At 29.2% G+C, this 22,399-nt stretch overlaps 1 protein-coding gene across 2 annotated transcripts in view; it reads right to left on the reverse strand.

Annotated features, from left to right (window-relative positions):
* The window catches only part of LOC126899892 (zinc finger-containing ubiquitin peptidase 1-like), a 39,261-nt gene extending 31,197 nt beyond the window's left edge, over positions 1-8,064 (reverse strand). For both annotated transcript variants that reach the window (XM_050675138.1, XM_050675137.1), the window contains exons 1-2: positions 7,955-8,064; positions 7,822-7,845 (exon numbers count right to left, since the gene is read on the reverse strand). In XM_050675138.1, coding sequence (XP_050531095.1) covers positions 7,822-7,845; positions 7,955-8,000 — 70 coding nt within the window. In that variant the 5' untranslated portion in view covers positions 8,001-8,064. The remainder of the gene's footprint in view (positions 1-7,821; positions 7,846-7,954) is intronic.
* Positions 8,065-22,399: the final 14,335 nt, after the last annotated feature.

The raw sequence follows: 22,399 nt of genomic DNA on the forward strand, positions 1-22,399 counted from the left end.
ATACATATAGTAATAATAGTTGTAGCTAGTGGACACGAATTAAAAACAATGAGTTTTGAGAATACAAGTACAAAACTGCAAAATATTTTGTTGAGAAGTATCCGTGGTACAATATGTCACCCACAATGCACAAGTTTTTATTCATGGGCCAGAGATAATTGAATCTGCTTTATTGCCAATAGGACAGTTGTTTAAACGGAAAGCCCGGTTATAATGTGCGGGTTAGTGAACGTCCGGTTGGGTTGTCTAATTATGCCGGAGAAAGAAATAGGGAGTGGACTTGTTATGTACATGAAGGGTGCACAATGGCATAGACTGGTATAGCAATTCTATACCCACGACGAATCACCAGGGTGGTTAACCCATTAAAGCGACTATGAGCTAGGTGCACCATAGAACCACGTAGCAAGGGCTAGCAATGTTGGCGAGAACGCAAAACTCACAAAAGGAACCGATAATAGTTTGGCGAGACACAATAATCGCGTACACTAGCATGCAACGGAGTGACGAATCCCTTGCACAACCGGTAGTGGCAGCTCGAGTGGCGCTATCAGTCACAACAAAATCTAAGAAAAACGCCCTCTTGTGATACGTATCCAACAACAGTTGACTGAAGAAGCCCAAGAAGCACGAAATAAAGATTTTAAGAGATATCGGGAGCATAACTAAAGGAAATTTTGTCGTGAAAAAACTAATTTAGATATATTAAATTTGTTTTTTTTTGGTTCAGATCCAGTAAATTCAAGTAAAAGAAAACTGCCCAAGAAAAAAACACAATTAATGCCAATTGAAGCACTTACATTACTAAAATCACCAGATGTCCGGGTCTCTCTTCAATATGTCAAAGATAGTGATGATGATAATGATGATAACAATGATTACGATGACGATAATGATGAAAATGATGATGATAACCATGGCTAATTTTAAAATTAAAACTTAAAATAATACATTTTTCTTTTATTAATAAATTGAATAGCTATTTCTGTCAAAATGTCTTTAAAATAAATAAATACCTTAAGTTAATATTATGTAAATGTCTTTTTATATGTCTGATTGACAAAAATAAAAATAATATTAATTTTAGGAATATATTTTTTGCTCTATAATTTAATGCCAACTTTTGAAGCTCGTTGCCCCACTGTTCGGCGTAACGCACGGTGTTGGTCAGCCAAATACTCATAGTAGGGCGACGGCTGATAAAGGTGGCACGAGTCGTGAAGCATCTTGTATAATGAAGTGACGCGGGGCCGTGTCAGTAACAAAAAAAATTTGTTATATATATAATTGATGACACAAACGCGTATACGGGTACGAAAATCAAAAATAAAATTATACAGGAAAATAGTGTTGGAGGCGAGTGGTTAGCGGGGTGGGGTGAATGCGTTACGACAGTCTAGTCTCAAGATCATAGACGACGGGATACGCGACATAATAACACGTGGTGCGTGGAGTTACAAACTTACAACAAACAACATACGTGTGAAACTAATATAAGCGTGTCAAAATTGAGAACTTACTATATTAAATGGGTATACAAGATGATAGATTTATCATAAACCCCTCGATTACTCGCAAAATAAATAAAATATTGAAAAAAAATTTGTTTTATTTCTCTTAGTTACATATATTTCTTGATTTATCAGCTAATAATTAATTTTTAGAATTATCCCTTATAACTTAAAGGGGTATCAACTTTATTTTTTTATATGGCAGCATACATATTTAACTACCTTATAAAATAGAAAATGATCTAATTCAGAAAATGACTGGTCAAACAACTTTTGGGCCACTATTTTTGAATTTATTCTCAATTTTGTACATAAGTGGGACAAAAAGTACGGCCGGGAAATACTATTGATAAAAACAGCAGCTCCCACTCCTCACCAAGAGTCGATTCTTTAAGTGTTTAACAAATACTGATCCAAAAGTTGTAACCGACCAGTCATTATAATAATTGAATCGGTCATTTCAAAAACGACTTAAGTCATTAAATTCGAATTTTTCAAGAACCAAAAAAAAAATTACACCAGATAATCGACTTTTTTTTCACTTACACCTATTTACAAATTTATTTTTAAGGTCTCTGATATTTATAATCCATAGTTTTAAATAGTCTAACTTTTACCAAAATGCATAAAATTCAGATAAAATATATTTGACTTACGTTGTTTTTGCAGTCAATAGAAATTTATAATATACAATCTAAGTCAAGAAATAAAATAAAATAGATAAACACAGTAATGGTAATAGTATTTTTACACTAGCTGAAGTAATTTTTATTTTAAATAAACAAAACTTAACTTTTTAACACAATATAAAATAAATCATTGCACATTTCTTAATGCATATTATTTTACAAAAAATAAAATATTTCTTTTTTCTTAAACAACAAAAACTTAATTTTTTAACTTGACAAAATGTTACAATACAAGAGCATTTTTGAATGAAACTTGATAAAAATCAAAATACAATAAAAAAATGTAAAAAAATGTAAACTAACATAAAATTATTAAAAATAACTGATTAAAACTTAACAAAAATAAAAAATACGTTAATACATAATATTTTGAAAATTGTCATGGTACATAATTATATTCCCCATCAAGTTCTATATTTTCAGCTTCCATATTTTGTTCATCAGCAGTTAGCCATTTATATATTTCTTCATAAAATAACTAATGCTCCTCGATTATACTATCTTTAACTTGTCTTAAGTTTTCAATTTTTTGGGGGTTTATTGACATTTTATTATTATACACCTTGGCTGTTGGCAATGCTATATTATTATTTGTTGTTAATTTTAATAGTTTAAATGTGTGTTTTGATAATCCATCGATAAAATTATGTGTGAATAGAATACCTTATATTTTGTATTATATTCGAAACTTATGTATGTAGATGGGTAAAGGATTGCTTTTGGTGCTTTGGAACTTTTTTTCCAAATGTCTCAACAGATAAACATGTCTTTTTGTAGTATGATGGCCACTATTTTTTAAAGTCCTAAACTTAATCCATCTGAAACTTTATTACTTTGAACTTTTTACTGCATTAATTCACTATTTTAATATATTCATCTGGCACATATATACGATCATGCTCTCTTATTTTTTTTTTATAACTCCAAAATCTCGATCGTTAAGTAAAAATGTAAAAGAAAAAATGGTAAATCCTTTCAAATCGTTGACTATGCTAGCAAATGCTAGCAAAAATCGTATAACGGTATTATTTTTGTTTTGGCCTGGACAACCATCACAAAACAAGTATAATTCTTTTCTATCTGAATTAATATTATTATTTATATAATCCAGTAATATAGAGCATACATCGTTGGACCCCTTGCAAGCTTCACCCTCATGGTACATGTAAAATGTAGATTATTCAGTTTTCAAATTTTTAATCCCAAAACAATTCACCCATCATTGTCTTAAATAAAAATGTCTTGTACTAGTATATTTGGTAGGGGTAAGTTTTGCATAAAATCAAAAAGTGCGATCTGTAAATGACAGCAAAGACTACTCAAGTCAATGACTTGTGTAGTTTTGGCAGTGATTCTAGTTTCTTGTAGTAAATTTTGAATTAAATATGAGTCTGACAAATTTAGTTTTTACACAGAATACGTAACCAGATATATAATTATCAAATTTGATAAAAAGTCATTATTGAAAAATTGATGACTTATGTTGTTTTTGAAATAATCGATTTAATTAGATAATATAACTTCACAAATATCTAAACTTCAGTTTTTTATTACTAAAAACAATAATGATAACACCGACAACAGCAAACAATTATTTAATGGCACGTGGTAAGAATACTATAATACGCATCGAAACAACAACAATTTACGTTCGGGAAATAATTATTTACGTCCAATATTTTATTCAAAATTATAACAATACTTACGCAAATAGTAATCAACAAAATAATACACAATATGCTAATAGAAATTACAATAATAATTATATTCCCAGAAATACATATGTAATCGTAATAATTACAAATCAGAGAATTGCAACTTGATTTGTGATTTATGTAATAAACGATATCATACAAGGGAGAATCGTTATCTCAACAGAGATTCTAACTATCAAAAAAACACGCGCCAAGATCAAATGCAATAATTGAAGATTATATGCATTCACCTTCTTCTCCAATTTCAAATAAAAGTACCAACACTGACACAAACAACATTTTTATAATTCTAAATCACGATAAAAATGTTAACGCGTTACATATTTTAGCTAAATTCAATAACGAACCAATAGAACTCACAATAGATTCAGGTACAAAGATAAATTGTATAAGGCCTGACCTCATAGATTCATCTAATATAAATAAAAATCACAAATATAAATTATCCGATGCAGATAAATCACCATTAAATTTATTGGGAACAACCATAATTCAATTAGAAATAGAAAATAAATTTTATCAAATTCCAGTGTGCGTTATAGAAAATGTAAGTAGTACAATTATATTAGGCAATGAATTTTTATCTCAACATAACGCAAATATAAATTATGCTAAAAAGTCCTATTTTTAAATTAAATTTAAAAACACAATAGAAAATATAGAAAAAAACATGCATCATATAAAAAGCACCAACTGTTGTAAACACAATAACAATATCAAAGAAACATTTAGAGATATTATAAATATTCCCAATAATTATACCATAACTTTATGCACATCTACTGATCAAAAATATTTATAAATGTTACTAATAAATTTGGTAACATAACGGATTTGCTAAAAATACTAACATATCTTTAGGTCAAGTAAACACAATAATATCTGATAAAATAATGGATTTATTAATAACAAAAGAGTTTTGCGATTCTCAGGCTTCATACATAGATCTCTTCGAAAGTGTCTTTAATCTAAAAATTATTGCTTTAGAAGAAAAGTTTTCTTTCATAGCATTTTCTTCCGTAGATTTAATTTGTGATGGCCTATATTAGGACACAATCAAACACATGATATTCGAAATATTCCAAAATCAACCGAAAGATATATTAATTTGTTACCCTATACTTTCAATATAATACCTAAACAAAATAATGACATTATATCGAACGTGCAATTTTCTATAAAAAATCTTAAGAAAAACATTAATTCTATTATTAATGATACTTCTACATCAAAATTTATGAATGTGTTTTCACAATATCAACTAGGGGAAGATGTTCCTTCCGACGGACGATGTGAAATTTATGCGTTAATAAATTCTTTGAACTCATTTGGAAATTAAATAACAAATTTAACAAATAACACACTAACAACTCTAATTAAGAATTATACACATTTATTCACTATCAATTTAAGCAAAGTACACCCAGCTAAGGTAAAACCATGCCATATAATACTAAAGCCCAACGCAAAACAACCCAAATTTTGTTCCCCTCATAGAGTTTCACCTGAACAGCATGAGGAATTAAAAACACAATTAGATAAATTAATGGGAGCTAATATTGTAGTACACACAAAATCTAGTTATGCTTCTCCTGCATTTTTAGTTCGAAAAAAAGAAAAAAGGCTCATACCGTCTAGTAGTATCTTATAAGGACTTAAATAATATGGTAGAGTTTGATAATTACCCCCTCCCTAGAACTGCTTATTTATTCAGAAGTTTAGAAGGATCAAAAGATTTTAGCACCTTTGATTTAAACTCAGGTCTTATTCAAATTCCGGTTAGGCAACATGACCAACCTAAATTAGTTTTTACAATAGTTCATGGACTATTAACATTTATACGTTTACCACAAGGTTTTCGTAATTTAAGTGCAATTTTTCAAAGAGAACTAAATAAAGCATTCTCCCAATATCTATATAAATCGATAGTAATATTCATTGATGATATAGCTACTTTCGGGAAAGATTTTCAAACTGCACTGTTAAATTTAGAAAACGTATTCAAAGTATTAGATAATTATTCATTTTCATTAAAAACATCGAAATGTAACCTATTTGCACAAGATATAGAACTCCTAGGACATGACATTTCAGAGCTCGGAATAACATCCCTGTCTCAAAATATATCAGCTGTTACTGAATTTGAAAATTTAAAACTCCAAAACAAGTTCGAAGATTTTTAGACATGTGCAGTTACTATAGACAATTAATAAAAGATTTTTCAAAAATAGCTTCTCCACTACTTGAACTAATAAAAACAACCCAACACAGGGGGGTCGTGGCACACTGGTGCCGTAGTATAGTTGGATCAAGTATAATGATATCTGACAGTGATTAAAATCACTATCAAAAATAAACGCTTCGATGCAAATCTTTAGATAGTGTTTAATTTTAAAAAAATTGGTGGATTATTCCAAAAGCTAGTTCCTTATTAATATCTCGATTAAGATAAAGTATGTGCGAATGAAAAAGGGTTTATTAAAAAATATTATTTCTCATAAAAAAATTGTGTGGATCCATAAACTTTTCAATAAGTTATAGCATTATAAAGTTAAATATAATATAAATAATAAAATCGAGAATTTTCACACGAAAATAGCATTCGGTAGCCATTTTCGCCGTGAAGACAAGTCCAGAGGTCAAATTTTTTTTTTCAAATTAAAGTATATTACATTAGCTTTCATTTAAGATATATATAAAAGTGTCAGACTTTCTGGAACATTTTCAAAAGTTAAGTTGAAAAAGTTAATTTTTTGTGAAAAAGTTGTAATTTTAAATACCCCCCCTGTGGGTAGATAAAGGGTTAAATTTATGAAAAAAATATACCAAATGATAGGTAAAAACATGAAGCATCTATAAAAAAAAAAAAATTTATTGATATGTTCCATTTTGAAAAAGTTACGGCAGTTTTTAGCCAAACAAATTGAAAAAATTTCGAAAATTAGCGATTTTTAAATTTGTAATTTTTTTGGAGGTTTCCCCCATTTACGGGGAACGAGGGAAATTTTTTCAATTTTGAAGGGTAATGTCTTCGACTAGATACGATTTGTGATCTTTGACGTATCCTTGACAGAAATCCGTTTGGTGAGAGCTGAGAAAAAGTGGTAACAGACACAAAAAAAAAAAACACAACTTAGTAAAACCAATACCTTTTCAGCTACACATCGAAGCTAAAAATAAATTAACGTAAATTATTAAATGGATAGAAATTTACTGATTTTGTCATATCTTCGTGACTCAATTTTTGTATATTATGCGTCGCGTTTTCTGTTTACTCGATTTACATACAGGAAAAATACAAAAATAAAGAAAAATAATTCAGGCTTCCACATTAAAACAGACGCAAGTCAGTATAATTATACTTAGCAAGAAGTATAAATTTATATTCAATTATACAACACGCTTCTGTATATTCACTGAACAAACAGAAGACTTAAATACTACAGCTTGTAACATTTCATTAAATGCAACATAGGTGTTCCCATTTTAAAAATAAAGTTAACACCATTACAATGTATAAAATAGAACTTAAAAAGCATTATATAGCTAATAATTCGAGAAAAATATGTAACTAAAATTGACCAAAAATAATTTCAAAATAATTTATTTTGTACGAGTATGTGATTGGCTTATGATAAACCGATCATTCTATATATTCCTATTACTAAGTTGCATAAACTTATGTCCCTTCAAAATGGCTAAAACAAAATATATAAATTCATACAAATCCGTAGTAATAAATTTTGAGAACTAAGTATAATAATATAAAATTTTCTCTCGGTATAACTATTCATATATTATTATAGCTAATAATATATTTAAAATTTTAAATACTCATTTTTTTCATAACTCAAATAAAAATGATATAATATCAAAACTGTAAAAAATAACTATCATCCAACTTACAAGGTAGTACAACATAGTATGATCCTGAAACAATTCAACAAAAACAAAGTTATTGAGTAAGCTGAATAATAATGATTCTAGTAATACAGTATAATATTCAATATAGATATAAAAAAATTTTATATTGTTGTACCATAAGTTGCAATAATTAGAAATATGATAATTGAATCAAACTTCATCGTAAAATATTTTTCCTTTTTACAAAACTAACCACTAAAACTTAAATGAAGCAATTATAATAAATTAAAATATATATATATATATACTAGAATAATTTTTTAGAACAGTTGTATACATAAACTATCCGTTTAGATAATTCATAAAAAAAATTAAATTTTGTTAAGTCATGTTTCATAAAAAAGATTTTTACAATAATCCTAGTGTTAAAATAGATGCCATTATATAAATTAATGTTGATAAAATACTATTTTTCAATAAAAGTTGTTTGATTTTATTAAGTACTATTTATATCTTGTTTTATAAACGATTAAATATTTTAGCTTCGATGTTATTAATTTTACTAAGATATGTTTTTTTATATTTATGTATATATATTTTTTTATGTGTGTTGCCACCTTTTCTCAGCTGTCACTGAATCTATCTCCTATATCTTTTAGTCGAAGATATAAGCCTCAAAAATTGAAAATTTTTTCCTCGTTTCCCGTATAGGGGGGAAAATCTCCAAAAGATTACAAATTTAAAAATCGGAAATTTTTTCAATTATTTAGATTTAAAATTACCATAACTTTTTGAAAAATAAATGAATAGAAACAATTTTTTTTTATAGATAAATTATGTATTTACCTATCATTTGGTATATATTTTTTTGTAAATCTGACCCTTCACCTGCCCTCAGTGTAAAACAATTTTTATTTTACACTGGGGATTCGAAATGAAAACTTTTCCACTAAAAATTAACTTTTGAAAATGTTCCGGAAATGCTGATAGTTTTTTATATAACCTAAATTAATTCTTATGCAATGTACTTTAATATGAAAAAAAAAATATCGAACTTTATTTTGCTTTCATGGTGAAAATGACTACTCACAAGCAGAAACTTTTGTACAACGCCAGTATTAACTAAGGACGCATTACTGCGATAGTTCTAGCATTTGACAGCTGGCTAGCCCATACTGACGTAGTACTGGTTGTTATGTTGTTGAAGTACTAAGGCAGTACTGACTGTAAGTACTGGCTGCCGTTGTAACGCCATTGCTGATCGAATACCGGCGGAGTACTGGCACCTAAACCTCTAATACTGATTCGCCCTGGTTCGTCGGCCTTGTGCCAAGCATTGGCCGAAACCGTTACAATACAGATACTACAAAATATCCATTACTGAAAAATTGCACTAAAATAGTAAAATTATCTGCTATTATAATGAATATTAAATTAAAAACAAATAACTTTTGAAGTTTAGTCAATATCTGTTGAATTCGTGAAAAGATTATTGAACAAACATCGATTAGAAAATAAATGACCTTATATTTAATTTTATGATGGGTATTATATTACAGTTTTTCAATTAAAATCTCTTTTGAGTACATTTAAATCTAATATAATTATAATTAAACAAGACAATATTACAAAACTCAGCACAGTGAGGACTTGGCATAGTTGTGTCCAGTATAGACACAACTATCTGACAATCTGACAGTGATTAAAATCACTATCATAAAAAACGCTTCAATGCAAATTTGTAGACAGTGCTTAATTTAAAAAAATTGGTAGATTATTCCAAAAGCAACATGATCTCCAATTTCCTTATTTATATTCTGATTACAAGTTTTATGATTTGTAAGTGTAATATATGAATATATATATATATATATTTATATATTTATAATGGTCCGATTTATAAAAAAAAACCCAACACAGGGGGGTCGTGGTATAGTGGTGACATAAAATAGTTGGATCAAGTATAATAATATCTGACAGTGATTAAAATTACTATAAAAAAAAATAAAGCTTCGATGCAAATCTTTAGATAGTGTTTAATTTAAAAAAATTGGTGGATTATTCCAAACGCTACATGATCTGCTAGTTCCTTATTAATACCTTGATTAAGGTATGTTGAATGAAAGAGGGATTATTAAAAAATATTATTTCTCGTAAAAAAATTGTGTTGATCCATACACTTATTAATAAGTTATAGCATTATAAAGTTAAAAATGCAAAATATAAAATCGAGAATTTTCACACAAAAATAGCATTTGGAAGCCATTTTCACCACGAAGACAAGTCCAGAGGTCAAATTTTTTTTTTCATAATAAAGTACATTACATTACCTTTAATTTAAGATATACAGAGTGATTTTTTTATCATAACCCACTCAATTACTTGCAGAATAATAATAATTTAAACATTTTCTTTTTTCATTATCTTTAGTTACACATTATTCTTGAATTTTTAACTATGTAATACTTTTTAAGTTCATCCCTTATGCCTTGTAAGGGGGTCAACTTTGTTTTTTTAAATGGTAACACATATTTTTAATTTAATAAAATGTTTGAGTTTTTAATTTAATAGTAAATGGCATTTGAATTTTTAATATAACTTAATTCGTTTATTAGATATAATCATTTAAAGTTTCAAATTTTTGAATTAATATACAGGTATAATACACAAGGGATTACAAATATAGGTAGTTAATTGGTTTTTTATAACATCGATATTAGCAGGTACACAGCATTATTATTATCAATTGTAGTAAGGCACATTGTTATGAGTTTATAAATACACTAACTGACAATACAGAAAGTATATCTATTGATAATCATAATTGATAATAAACAATCCGTGACTGAGACAGCAATGTCCTAAAATCCAATTAGCTACCTGTATTTACAATCCCATGTGTATTATACATGTATTTTAACTCAAAATGTTGAAACTTTAAATGTTTATATCTAATAAGCTAATAAAGTTTTTTTAAAAATTCAAATGCCATTTACTATTAAATTAAAAACTCAAACATTTTATTAAATGAAAAATATGTGTTACCATTTAAAAAAACAAAGTTGACCCACATCCAAGGCATAAGGGATGAACTTAAAAAGTATTACATAGTTAAAAATTCAAGAATAATATGTAACTAAAGATAATAATAAAAAAAAATGTTTAAATTATTATTATTCTGCAAGTAATTGAGTGGGTTATGATAAAAAAATCACCCTGTATATAAAAGTGTCAAACCTTCCTGAACACTTTCAAAAGTTAAGCGTAAAAGTAAATTTTTTGTGAAAAAATTGTCATTTTAAATCACTCACAGGAGGGGATTTAAAATGAAAAAGGGTTAAATTTAGGACAAAAATATACCAAATGATAGGTAAAGATATCATACATTTATAAAAAAATTAATTATATTAATATGTTCATTTTTTAAAAAGTTATGACAGTTTTTAGTGGGTGCTTTATGTCATATTATTCGTATATTAAGCGCCCGACGATTTTTTTCACAATAATACTAGTATTTTTCGTTCATTATTATTTTAAGTTAATTTTAAAAATTATTTTTAACTTTTTAGTTCGATGTGCTTTAAAAGCGTATTTTTAGTTTTTAGCTTCGATGCGAAGCTGAGAAGGTTTTGGTTTTACTAAGTTGTGTTTTTTTTTTGTGTCTGTTACCACTTTTTCTCAGCTCTCACCGAACCGATTTCCTTCAATGATACGTCAAAAGATCACAAATAGTATCTAGTCGAAGACATTACCCTCAAAAATTGAAAAAAATTCCCTCGTTCCCTGTAAATGGGGGAAACATCCAAAAAAATTACAAATTTAAAAATCGCTAATTTTCGAAATTTTTTCAATTTTTTTTACTTAAAAGTGTCATAACTTTTTCAAAAAGGAACATATCAATATAATTTATTTTTATATAGATGCACAATATCATTACCTTTCATTTGGTATATTTTTTTCATAAATTTAACCCTTAACCAGCCCACAAAAGGGAATTTAAAATGACAACTTTTTCAACTTAACTTTTAAAAATGTTCCGGAAGGTCTGACACTTTTATATATATCTTAAATTAAAGCTTATGTAATATACTTTAATATTAAAAAAAATTTCGGACTTTATTTTATCTTCACGGTGAAAACAGACATCAAACTTAATAAAAAAAATACAATTTTTGTAAAAAAATTCTTTTTTATATTTTTAACTTTATAATGCTATAACNATTCTTTTTTATATTTTTATCTTAATAATGCTATAACTTTTTGGAAAATGTATGGATAAGTAAATTTTTTTTTTAAATAGATGCTTGATGTTTTTATCTATTATTTGGTATATTTTTTTGTAAATCTGACACTTAACCTACCCACAGGGGAGGATTTAAAATGACAATTTTTTCACAAAAAAATTAACTTTTTCAACTTAACTTTTGAAAATGTTCCGGAAAGTCTGACACTTTTATATATATCTTAAATTTAAGCTTATGTAATATACTTTATCATGAAAAAAAAAAATTTCGGACTTTATTTTATCTTCGTGGTGATAATAGCTACCAAATGCTATTTTTGTGTGAAAATTCTCGATTTTATTTTTTGTATTTTTAACTTTATACTGCTATAATTCATTGAAAAGTGTATGAATCAACACAATTTTTTTATGAGAAATAATATTTTTTAATAATCCCTTTTTCATTCGACATACTTTATCTTAATCAGGATATTAATAAGGAACATGCAGATCATGTAGCTTTTGGAATAATACATCAATTTTTTAAAATTAAACACTATCTAAAGATTTGCATCGAAGCGTTTTATTTTAACAGTGATTTTAATCACTATCAGATATCATTATACTTGATCCAACTATGCTACGTCACCACTGTGCCGCGACCCCCCTGTGCTGGGTTTTTTTAATTTTAAAATGCTATAACTTTTTGAAAGATGTATGGATCAATATAATTCTTTCTTTTATAAATCTGACTTTTTACCTGCCTGAGGTAGTGACAAAAAATGACGATACGGAAATCATCCCTTGTAATCGGAATGATTACTTTGTATCTCTTAATTAGAATAAAGCGTGTCAATATATACATTTTAATAGTAATTGGAATATATATATATATATATATATATATATACATGTAAAGTGACTTAATTACGTAAACGTATCATGCATGAGGTATAGCCATGTTTTGTGGGCGGGCGGGTTGGACTAATGTTATAGCTGAGGTATAAACGGCGGTAAGAATAAATACGTAAGACGTATGACACGCGTATGGTATTGGTTAGTCAAAATAAAAATTTGTTATTATATATATATATAATATTGATGGCAAGCACGCGTGTACGGGTACGATACTAAAAATAAATTTTTATAGGAATAGTTTTGCCGTCGTGTGGTGAGCGAAGCGTGGAGTAGGGTGAATGCGTTATGGCAGTCTAGTCTCAAGGCCATAGATGACGGAATATGCGATAACGCGTGGCGAGTGAAAAGTTACAAACATACAGACATACATACAGATAAAACTAATATAAGCGTGTTAAAAATCGAAAAAATTTCGAAAATTAGTGATTTTTAAATTTATAATTTTTTTAAAAATAGGTAGATTTCCTCCATTTATGTGGAACGAAGGAATTTTTTTTAATTTTTGGTGGTAATTTCTTTGACTAGATACGATTTGTGATCTTTTGACGTATCGTTGAAAGAAATTGTTCGGTGAGAGCTGAGAAAAAGTGGTAACAGACACAAAAAAACATATCATAGGAAAACCAATACCTTTTCAGCTTCGCATCAAAGCTAAAAAGATGATTCCGCTAGTATCGAATTAACTGACTCCAAAATACACTGTTTACTAAAATATATTTGTCATATTTTTATTCCAATCTTAATAATGAAAAGTTCTTTTATAAATTTTCAAATAAATCTGAATACAAAAAACCCAGCATAGTTGGGGACGTAACCTAGTTGGGTTCAGTATAGATGATATCTGACTGTGATTAAAATCACTATCATAAAATACGCTTCGATGCAAATCTGTAAATAGTGTTTAATTTAAAAAATTTAATGGATTTTTCCAAAAGCTACATGATCTCCTATTTTATTATTTATATTATGATTACAAGTTTTATGATTTATAAGTGTATTATATGAATGAATAAATAAATATATATATCTATATATACATCTGATTTCCAAAATATCATTAGTATAACGTTTGCAATCACAAAATGGATAAGCAAGAAAATATAAGACCTAATAATTGCTCATTATGTTTTATCCTCGCCTTAATCCCAACTACTTGGGGTCAGCCACACTTATCCTAAACTTCCATTTGACACGATCTCTTACATCAGATGTCCTCATATCGCATTTAATAACATCCCTCTATCTTTTGTTGATTTTCCCCTACCTCTTCTTCATTCAAAAATCAATTATATAACTTTTCTTACAGCTTTTGATTCCTCTCTCTTCATAACATGACCAAACCATTTAAGTCTATTTTCTCTTATCTTATACACAATTGACGTCATACCTATACTCCCTCTTATATGTTCGTTCCTTATTCTATCTTTCCTAGTCCACTCATCCATCTAAACATTCTCATCTCTGCAACACTCATTCTCTGCTCTACTTTCTTGTAGAATTTACCTTTTAGCCTCATTGGAATTCTTTTATCGCATAAGACACCAGACGCTTCTATTAATTTCAATCCCCCGCACTTAATTCTGTGTCTTACATCCTTGTCAATACCACCGCTCTTTTGCACAACTAATCCTAAATATTTAAAACTTTCCACTTCTCTTATCACGTTTTCATCTTTTGTCACTGATCTCCTCATTTCACCTACCTCGGGTTTTCCTTTGTTAAACTCATACACTACATACTCTGTCTTACTCCTACTTATTCTTAAACCCTTTTCTTCAAGAACATATTTCCACACTTCTAGCTTTTGATTAATTTCCTCCCTATTTTCTCCTATAACACTATATCTTCAGCAATCAACATGCACCATGGCACCTGTCCTTGTATTTCTCTAGTAATTTCATCCATCACTATAGAAAATAATTAAGGGCTTAAGAAGAACCTTAGTGCACTCCCACCACACTTTTTACCCTGGTACAAGTGCTATCACACATATCCTCTATTATATTAATATACATTTTTGGGACTCCTTTTCTCACTATTGCCCACTTTAAAACCTCACTCGGCACTCTATCATACGCTTTCTTCAAATCTATTAATACCATATATAGCTTTTTCTTTTTTTCCTTAAACTTTTCTATAAGTTGCTTCATACAAAATTCAAACACCTTATGCCAACACTGGCTAATATTTTCTATACTTCTACTGGCACTTAACCTGGTCCTACTTCTTTATTCTTTTTCATTTATGCCACAGCCTACCATACCTCTTTCTCACTAATTAAATCTACCATTCACTCGTTCTACGATATATCCTTTTAAAACTCTTTTTATTACTCCTCATGCAGTAATTTTTGATGATACTTTTTCAGCCATTTTTCTTATCATCATCACTCGATAGCACTCTGTTATCAACACTTTTTATACACCTTACATAGGTGTTTTTTTGCTTTTTCTTACTCTTTATGATATTCTAAGAGCCCTTGATCTATCAAAAGGTTTCTTGTTTCTTAGCATTTTACTCTTACTCTCACCAATAATCTTCTTAACAGTATTCTTTACCCTACTAGCAAATCTATTCCACAGATCTTTATGTCTCATTTGACATTCCATACCGACCTCTCTTTTACCATCTTAACAAACTCTTTTTAAATTTCCCCTTTCAATTTCCAACACCGGATCTTCGATTTTTCTCCTGTGTTCCTTCTATTTTTGTATACTCTCTTTACGCTCTCTCTCTTCCACATAAAATAATCAATCTGTGATCTATTACTCCCACTCTTATAAGTTAGATAATGTTGTTCTCTCTTCCTAAAATAAATATTAACCACAGCAAAGTCATACGATTCTGCTAAATCCAGGTTTCTTTCTCCAGACTCATTATTTCCACTAAAACCATATCCTCCATGTACTCTTTCATATCCTCTCCTCTCATTACCTACATTTCCACATATCATCGCATTCTTTTTGCTAGGTATTCTTTGCATCACCATATCCATCTCTCTCCAAAATAATTCCTTGTCTTTTTCATCACATCCTACTTGTTGTGCATAGGCACTTCTTAAATTCAACACTTTTCCCTCAAAAATTAATTTTACGACTTTAATCCTGTCACTTTTCCAAGCTACTCCTACTACATAACTTTTCATCTCCTCATCTATTATTATCCCTACACTATTCTTTGTACTAGACTTACCTAAATATTTTATTATAGAACTCTCATCTATTTCCCTAGATTTCTCTCCTTCCCACTTAGTTTCCTGCACACATCAAATGTTAACTCTTCAATATTTCTACTAATTCTCTACTTCAACTAGTTAATGTTTTAACATTCCAAATACCTATTCTTACTTTGTTTTTATCTTTCTCTTTTATACGCGAGTCCAGCCTACAGTTAAGTAATGATGTCCTTACACCGTTGACAGTACAAGCATTGGCTAGAACTATATACATGACTGGTGAAACATCTACCACACAAGTTGACCGGCTGGTATCAAATACTGTATTCCTTAGGCTTTCTTCGTTCTTAACTATTTTATTTCCCCTCACTTGTTGTCACCGCGTACATCCAAAATGGGACAATTCGCCTAAGTTTTGTTCAGGACTCCTCATACTTTTTGGCAAAAATTTTACGCCGACTGTCGACCTGACGCAACCTTATGAGTCGCCCTTACGACTGGAAGAGGGGCCGTGGAAGTATTCTTATCTCCTATTTACAGAAAAAGACCTAATAGTTGCTAATTATATAAGATTTTTTCTTAATGTCTCTATGTGGATTCATTTTTATTTTTCAATATTGTATAATAATCCAAAATATTCTGTGTGATGAAATGATACTTTAAACATTTGATTTATTGATACAATAGCATCATTAATTATAGCTATAAAGTAATCGTGATTCAATTTTTGCCAAAAAAAATTATACATGAACATGATATTATTTAAATAAAATCTTTAGATAATTTCTATGTTATTTCATTAATAATAGTAGAAATGAAAAAGAATATAATGACAATAAATCTTAAGAAATTATTATTTATTTAAAAGATTAATATTTTACAGGTGAGATAGACAGTGTGAATTAAAGTATGTTTATAATTTTATACAACAAAAATAATCTTACTATAAAACCACATGTCCCAACTACATAAAAATGTCAGATAGTTAAACTAAATTAAAAAACCAGCACAGGGGGGTCGCGACACAGTGGTGACGTAGCATAGTTGGATCAAGTATAATGATATCTGACAGTGATTAAAATCACTATCAAAAAAAAACGCTTCGATGCAAATCTTTAGATAGTGTTTAATTTTAAAAAATTGGTGGACTATTCCAAAAGCTACATGATCTGCTAGTTCATTATTAATATCCTAATTAAGATAAAGTATGTCGAATGAAAAAGGGATTATTAAAAAATATTATTTCTCATAAAAAAATAATGTTGATCCATACACTTTTCAATATGTCATAGCATAATAAAGTTAAAAATGTAAAATACAAAATCGAAAATTTTCACACAAAAATAGAATTTGGTAGCCATTTTCACCGTGAAGATAAAATAAAATCCGAAATTTTTTTTTTTGCATAATAAAGAACATTACATTAGCTTTAATTTAATAAATATATAAAAGTGTCAGACCTTCCGGAACATTTTCAAAAGTTAATTTTTTTTGAAAAAGTTGTAATTTTAAATCCCCCCTTGTGGCCAGGTTAAGAGTTAAATTTATGAAAAAAATATACCAAACGAAAGGTAATGATATTACACATCTATATTAAAAATAAATTATATTGATATGTTCCTTTTTGAAAAAGTTATGACACTTTTAAGTAAAAAAAATTGAAAAAATTTCGAAAATTAGCGATTTTTAAATTTGTAATTTTTTTGGAGGTTTCCCCCATTTACGGGGAACGAGGGAAATTTTTTCAATTTTTGAGGGTAATGTCTTCGACTAGATATTGTTTGTGATCTTTTGACGTATCATTGAAAGAAATTGGTTGGGTGAGAGCTGAGAAAAAGTGATAACAGACAAAAAAAAAAAAAAAAAAAGCTTCGCATTGAAGTTAAAAAAACACATCTTAGTAAAAGATCGAATCTGAAATATATACAGGTGTTCAGTAAGTCAGGAAATGGGTTTCTATTGTTCTCATTTTCTGACTTACTGAACACCCTGTATAATTTTTTCCTTTATTAATATATACACAATCTGTTCCCTATAGGTACAATAAGAGTATTAAACACTTATAAGCGATTATTATTTTTTTTAATTTTTTTAACTAAAGTTAAGTTAATAGATCTTTATACCAGTTGCGCTTTTAGCGTTTCGGAGGATTACCAGGAATAACATTAGTTGAAAGACCTTTTATTAGGAGATTGGAGTGGTAAGCTAGTCGAGTGTGGAATCTTTTATAATATGTTATTGCTTCTTCTTTAACAGTTTTAATTTTTAGATCAGAATAGAGTGTATAATTTGATACGTATGGATAGGAGTTAGTTTATTTTCTTAAGAGATATTTTGAAATGCCTGAATACGATTTATATTTGATTTTTAGAATTTTCCCATAGTTAGAGACCATAGGTCCAAATGGGATTAAAAAAGGATTTATACATCAGAAGTTTCTTATTTAAGTTAGTATGTTTGTTATTAATTAGTAAAGTTTTAACCATACGGAATTGTTGAATAGTTTAATTGGAGTCTTTTTGCACGAGTATGATGGGTCCAGTTAAGTCGGCGGTCTAGGGTTAAACCAAGATATTTTACAGGCGGGCCAGATGGAATTTGAATACCATAAAGAATAAAAGTTGTGTGAATTGATTTTGCTTGATTGACCTTAAACCTCCAATTCTTATACCAATCTTCCATTAATAAAAGGTGATTTTGTAAGTTACACGGTGCAGTAATGGGATCTACATTGGTTGATAAAATTACTTTATCGTCTGCATAGTCTGCCACTAATGTATTAGTTGTGGTTGGTTGGTCTGAAGTGTATATGTTATACAGTATTGGGGAAAGGTTGCCTCCTTGTGGAACACCAGCTCTAATTGGTACAATATTAGAATACGCTGATTTATGATGGACTTGAAAATATCGATCGGTTAGATATGACTTAAGAAGAATATTGTAAGTAGGGGCATACATTTCTTTAATTTGTATAGCTGTCCTTCATGCCATACTCGTTCAAAAGCCTGTGAAATATTAAGAAAAACGCAGGTACAATATAATTTTATTTCAAATGCATAAGAAACTGAGTCAACAAGTCTATGTACTTGGTGGATAGTTGAATGGTTTGCACGAAAACCAAAAAGGTTGTTTGGTAGAATTTTATTTTTATTGATAAAGGGAAGTATGCGATTAAATATGAGTTTTTCAAAAGTTTTTGCAAAAAATGGTAATTGAATAATTGATCTATAAGAAGTTGACGAGTCAAGGGGCTTATTTGGTTTTGGGAATAGGATGATTTTAGAGAACTTCAAGAGAAGTGGAAAATAGGATATCCTCAGTATGGCATTAAATACAGGGTGATTGACTAACTATGCCTCACGAATTTTCTTTAAAAATATTAATATTATCGAATATGTAATTATTTTATTTGTTATAAATCTTTGTTGAGCTACTTGACAAGAAAAATTCAAGATTCAATCTTCATCCCTCAACCCTTAAATCAATATCAACTTTAGTTTTTCAAATAGCAACCCAGTTTTTTTTTTATTAATCTTGTTAATAATAAAAAAAAATTTTCTCAAAAAAAAAAAAAAATCAATTTTAATAAATTCTAAGCGAGATATTACTATTTAAAGTTTAGGGGATTTAACAAATAAAACAGTAGTCGGGTAAATATAGTATCGTTATTATTTAGTGTACCGATAAGTGGTGGTAGCGCTTATCGATTTACGATCCATAACGTTCTCGTCTGTAATGATTTTTTCTTAATAAACCCTAAACTTTAGAGAGCCGTGGAGCGCTTAATATTTAATAAAATAAAATATTTTTTTTACAAAACATTTTTTTTTTTATTAAACTAAATCTAATGGTATAAAAAAAAAATAGTGTTGCCATTTGAAAATATGAAGTTGACACTATTTTTAACAAAAGGGATGGTGGTAAAAATTTAAATTTTTTCGTGAAACAGCTCATCAAAGATCCATAATGATTAAAAAAAAATAATTTTTTTAACTCTTATATTTTCAAAGATAATTCGTGAGGCATAGTTAGTCAATCACCCTGTATATGGGTAAGTAGGATAAATGCTAGTTTAGGTAGATATCTATCTACTTCAGCAGTAATTAGATCAAAACCTAGAGACTTCTTTAGAGAGAATTTTTGTATGGTAAATTTAATATCACTTGGCGTAAAATGCTTGACTGGTAGAGTAAGTGGTAATGATACGTCAAGATGCCTAAGAACCATATGTATGTTGTCAAGTGAAATATCTTGGTGGGGTTGGACAACGCTAAAGAGGTGATCATAAGATAGTTCAGCTTTCTCAAGGTCTGTCAAGGCTAGACTTCCATCAGTCTTTTTGATAGGGGGGGTAGTTACTTTATATTGTAATGCTTGCTTTGTCGCTTTCCAAAGGCTAACATTTTTTTGATGATAAATAAGTTAGGTATTTCGCAAAAGAGAGATTTTTGTAATTAAATAACATTTTTTTAAAAGAGTTGGCTAACTTGTTATATATTTTTTTGTGTGAGGGTAAGCGAGTATGTTGGTAAAGAATTCTAGCCCTTCTTTTTTCTGCTATGAGGATATGAATATATATCGGTAGTGAATCGGTATTAATGATATGTACATTTTTAGCTGTGTTAGCAGCCCAAGCTGTTGTTTGAATAACATTAGTTAGGCTATTTACAGCAGTGTCTATGTCATTATTGGTTTTTAATTTAATATATACTTGGAGGTTCTGATCTTCAAGGTCATGAAATTGGAAACGATCAGTTGATTCGTGAAAAAGTCTTAATGGTTCAGTGATGATTTGCGGATAGTCCTTAACTGTGAAAATAATTGATGAATGATCGGAATTTAAATCCAGAATATTGTCAGCAGAATAGTGCAGATTTGAAGGGGCTTTAGTTATAAATATATCCAGTATATCTGGATTTTTATGGGGGGATGATAGCCAATAGGTAGGCCCTGAAGGAGCAAATACTCTGAAATTTTTAGAATTTATAAAATTGTAGAGAACGTTACCACGTGGGTTGTTTATTCGACACTAGTGCTTTGCGTTATAATCTCCACCAATTATAAAGTTATTGTTAATTGTACTGAAATAATATATACCTTGTATATATTTAGTTTCACTCCCTACAAAGTGAAAATCACTACACGTAGAAAATGGAATCTAACCACCTGACTGAAAAGGAGGATTTGTAATATATACAAATGGATCCAAAAAATCAAGAAAGGTAGGTGCTGGCATTTGGGGTCTAAAGCCACGAATAAATGTCGGCATGTCATTGGGCATAACACCCTCCGTTTTCCAAGCAGAGGTGATGGAGATACTGGTAGGGGCTCAGAATCTTCTGGTATACAACAATAGGAAGATAAGTATCTTAAGTGACAAGTGATAAGTTTCAAGCGGCATTGAAAGCACTCTGTAATGACAAGGTGAATTCAAAGCTTGTCCTTGAATGTAGAGAAACTGTAGAATCATAACGAGGTTCAACAAAGTTACACTAGTGTGGGTACCAGGACATAAAGGTGTTACAGGAAATGAAAATGCTGACTTTCTAGTCAGGAAATGAACAAAGAACACCTATGTTGGACCAGAACCAGTGGTAAGACTCACTGAGCAATCGCTCAAAGCACTACCCCAGAATTGGTGCAGAGAACAAAACAGGAAAATCTGCAAGTACTTGGTAGTACCTAGACAATTCAAAATGTTTATCAAGAACACCGGTCTACTGTTGGATGATCTTAAAAATATGACTAGACATCAAATAAGCACTTAAACTAGTCTACTGACAGGACATGGTCACTCGATTAAACATCTTTACACAATGGCATATCGGAATCAACAGTGTGCAGAAAATGTGGAGTAGAAGAGGAAGATTCATTTCACACTATATGCAAATGTACTTGAGTAAACCTTTTCCTGAAAAAAAGGATATAAAAAACCTAAGACCCAGAGAGATACTTAATTCTGCTGGAAAGACAGGACTCTTTGGTCATCCATAGGGGTAACTTGACAGTCGACCCTTATACAATGATAAGCATAATGTAATAACACTCCGGTGATAACACTTATGAAGGTAAACCGAATCAAGACAATTTCGTATGAGGCGTGCATAATTGACTAACAGGTCTGAAAGCATGGGCATTATGTCCATCTCGATAAAAACTAAAACTAAATAATTTTAATTTGTTGTTTTTTTAGCCATTGCAATACAAAAAATGTTATTTATTATTTACGTTTAAGTAAAAACCATATGCTATAAAACAACAATATTATATTGCATAAAAGGTGTAAGTGCGATTTAAAATAAATA

The sequence above is a fragment of the Daktulosphaira vitifoliae genome, unplaced genomic scaffold (genome assembly GCF_025091365.1).
Source record: "Daktulosphaira vitifoliae isolate Bord-2020 unplaced genomic scaffold, ASM2509136v1 Scaffold_2, whole genome shotgun sequence".
NCBI lineage: Eukaryota > Metazoa > Arthropoda > Insecta > Hemiptera > Phylloxeridae > Daktulosphaira > Daktulosphaira vitifoliae.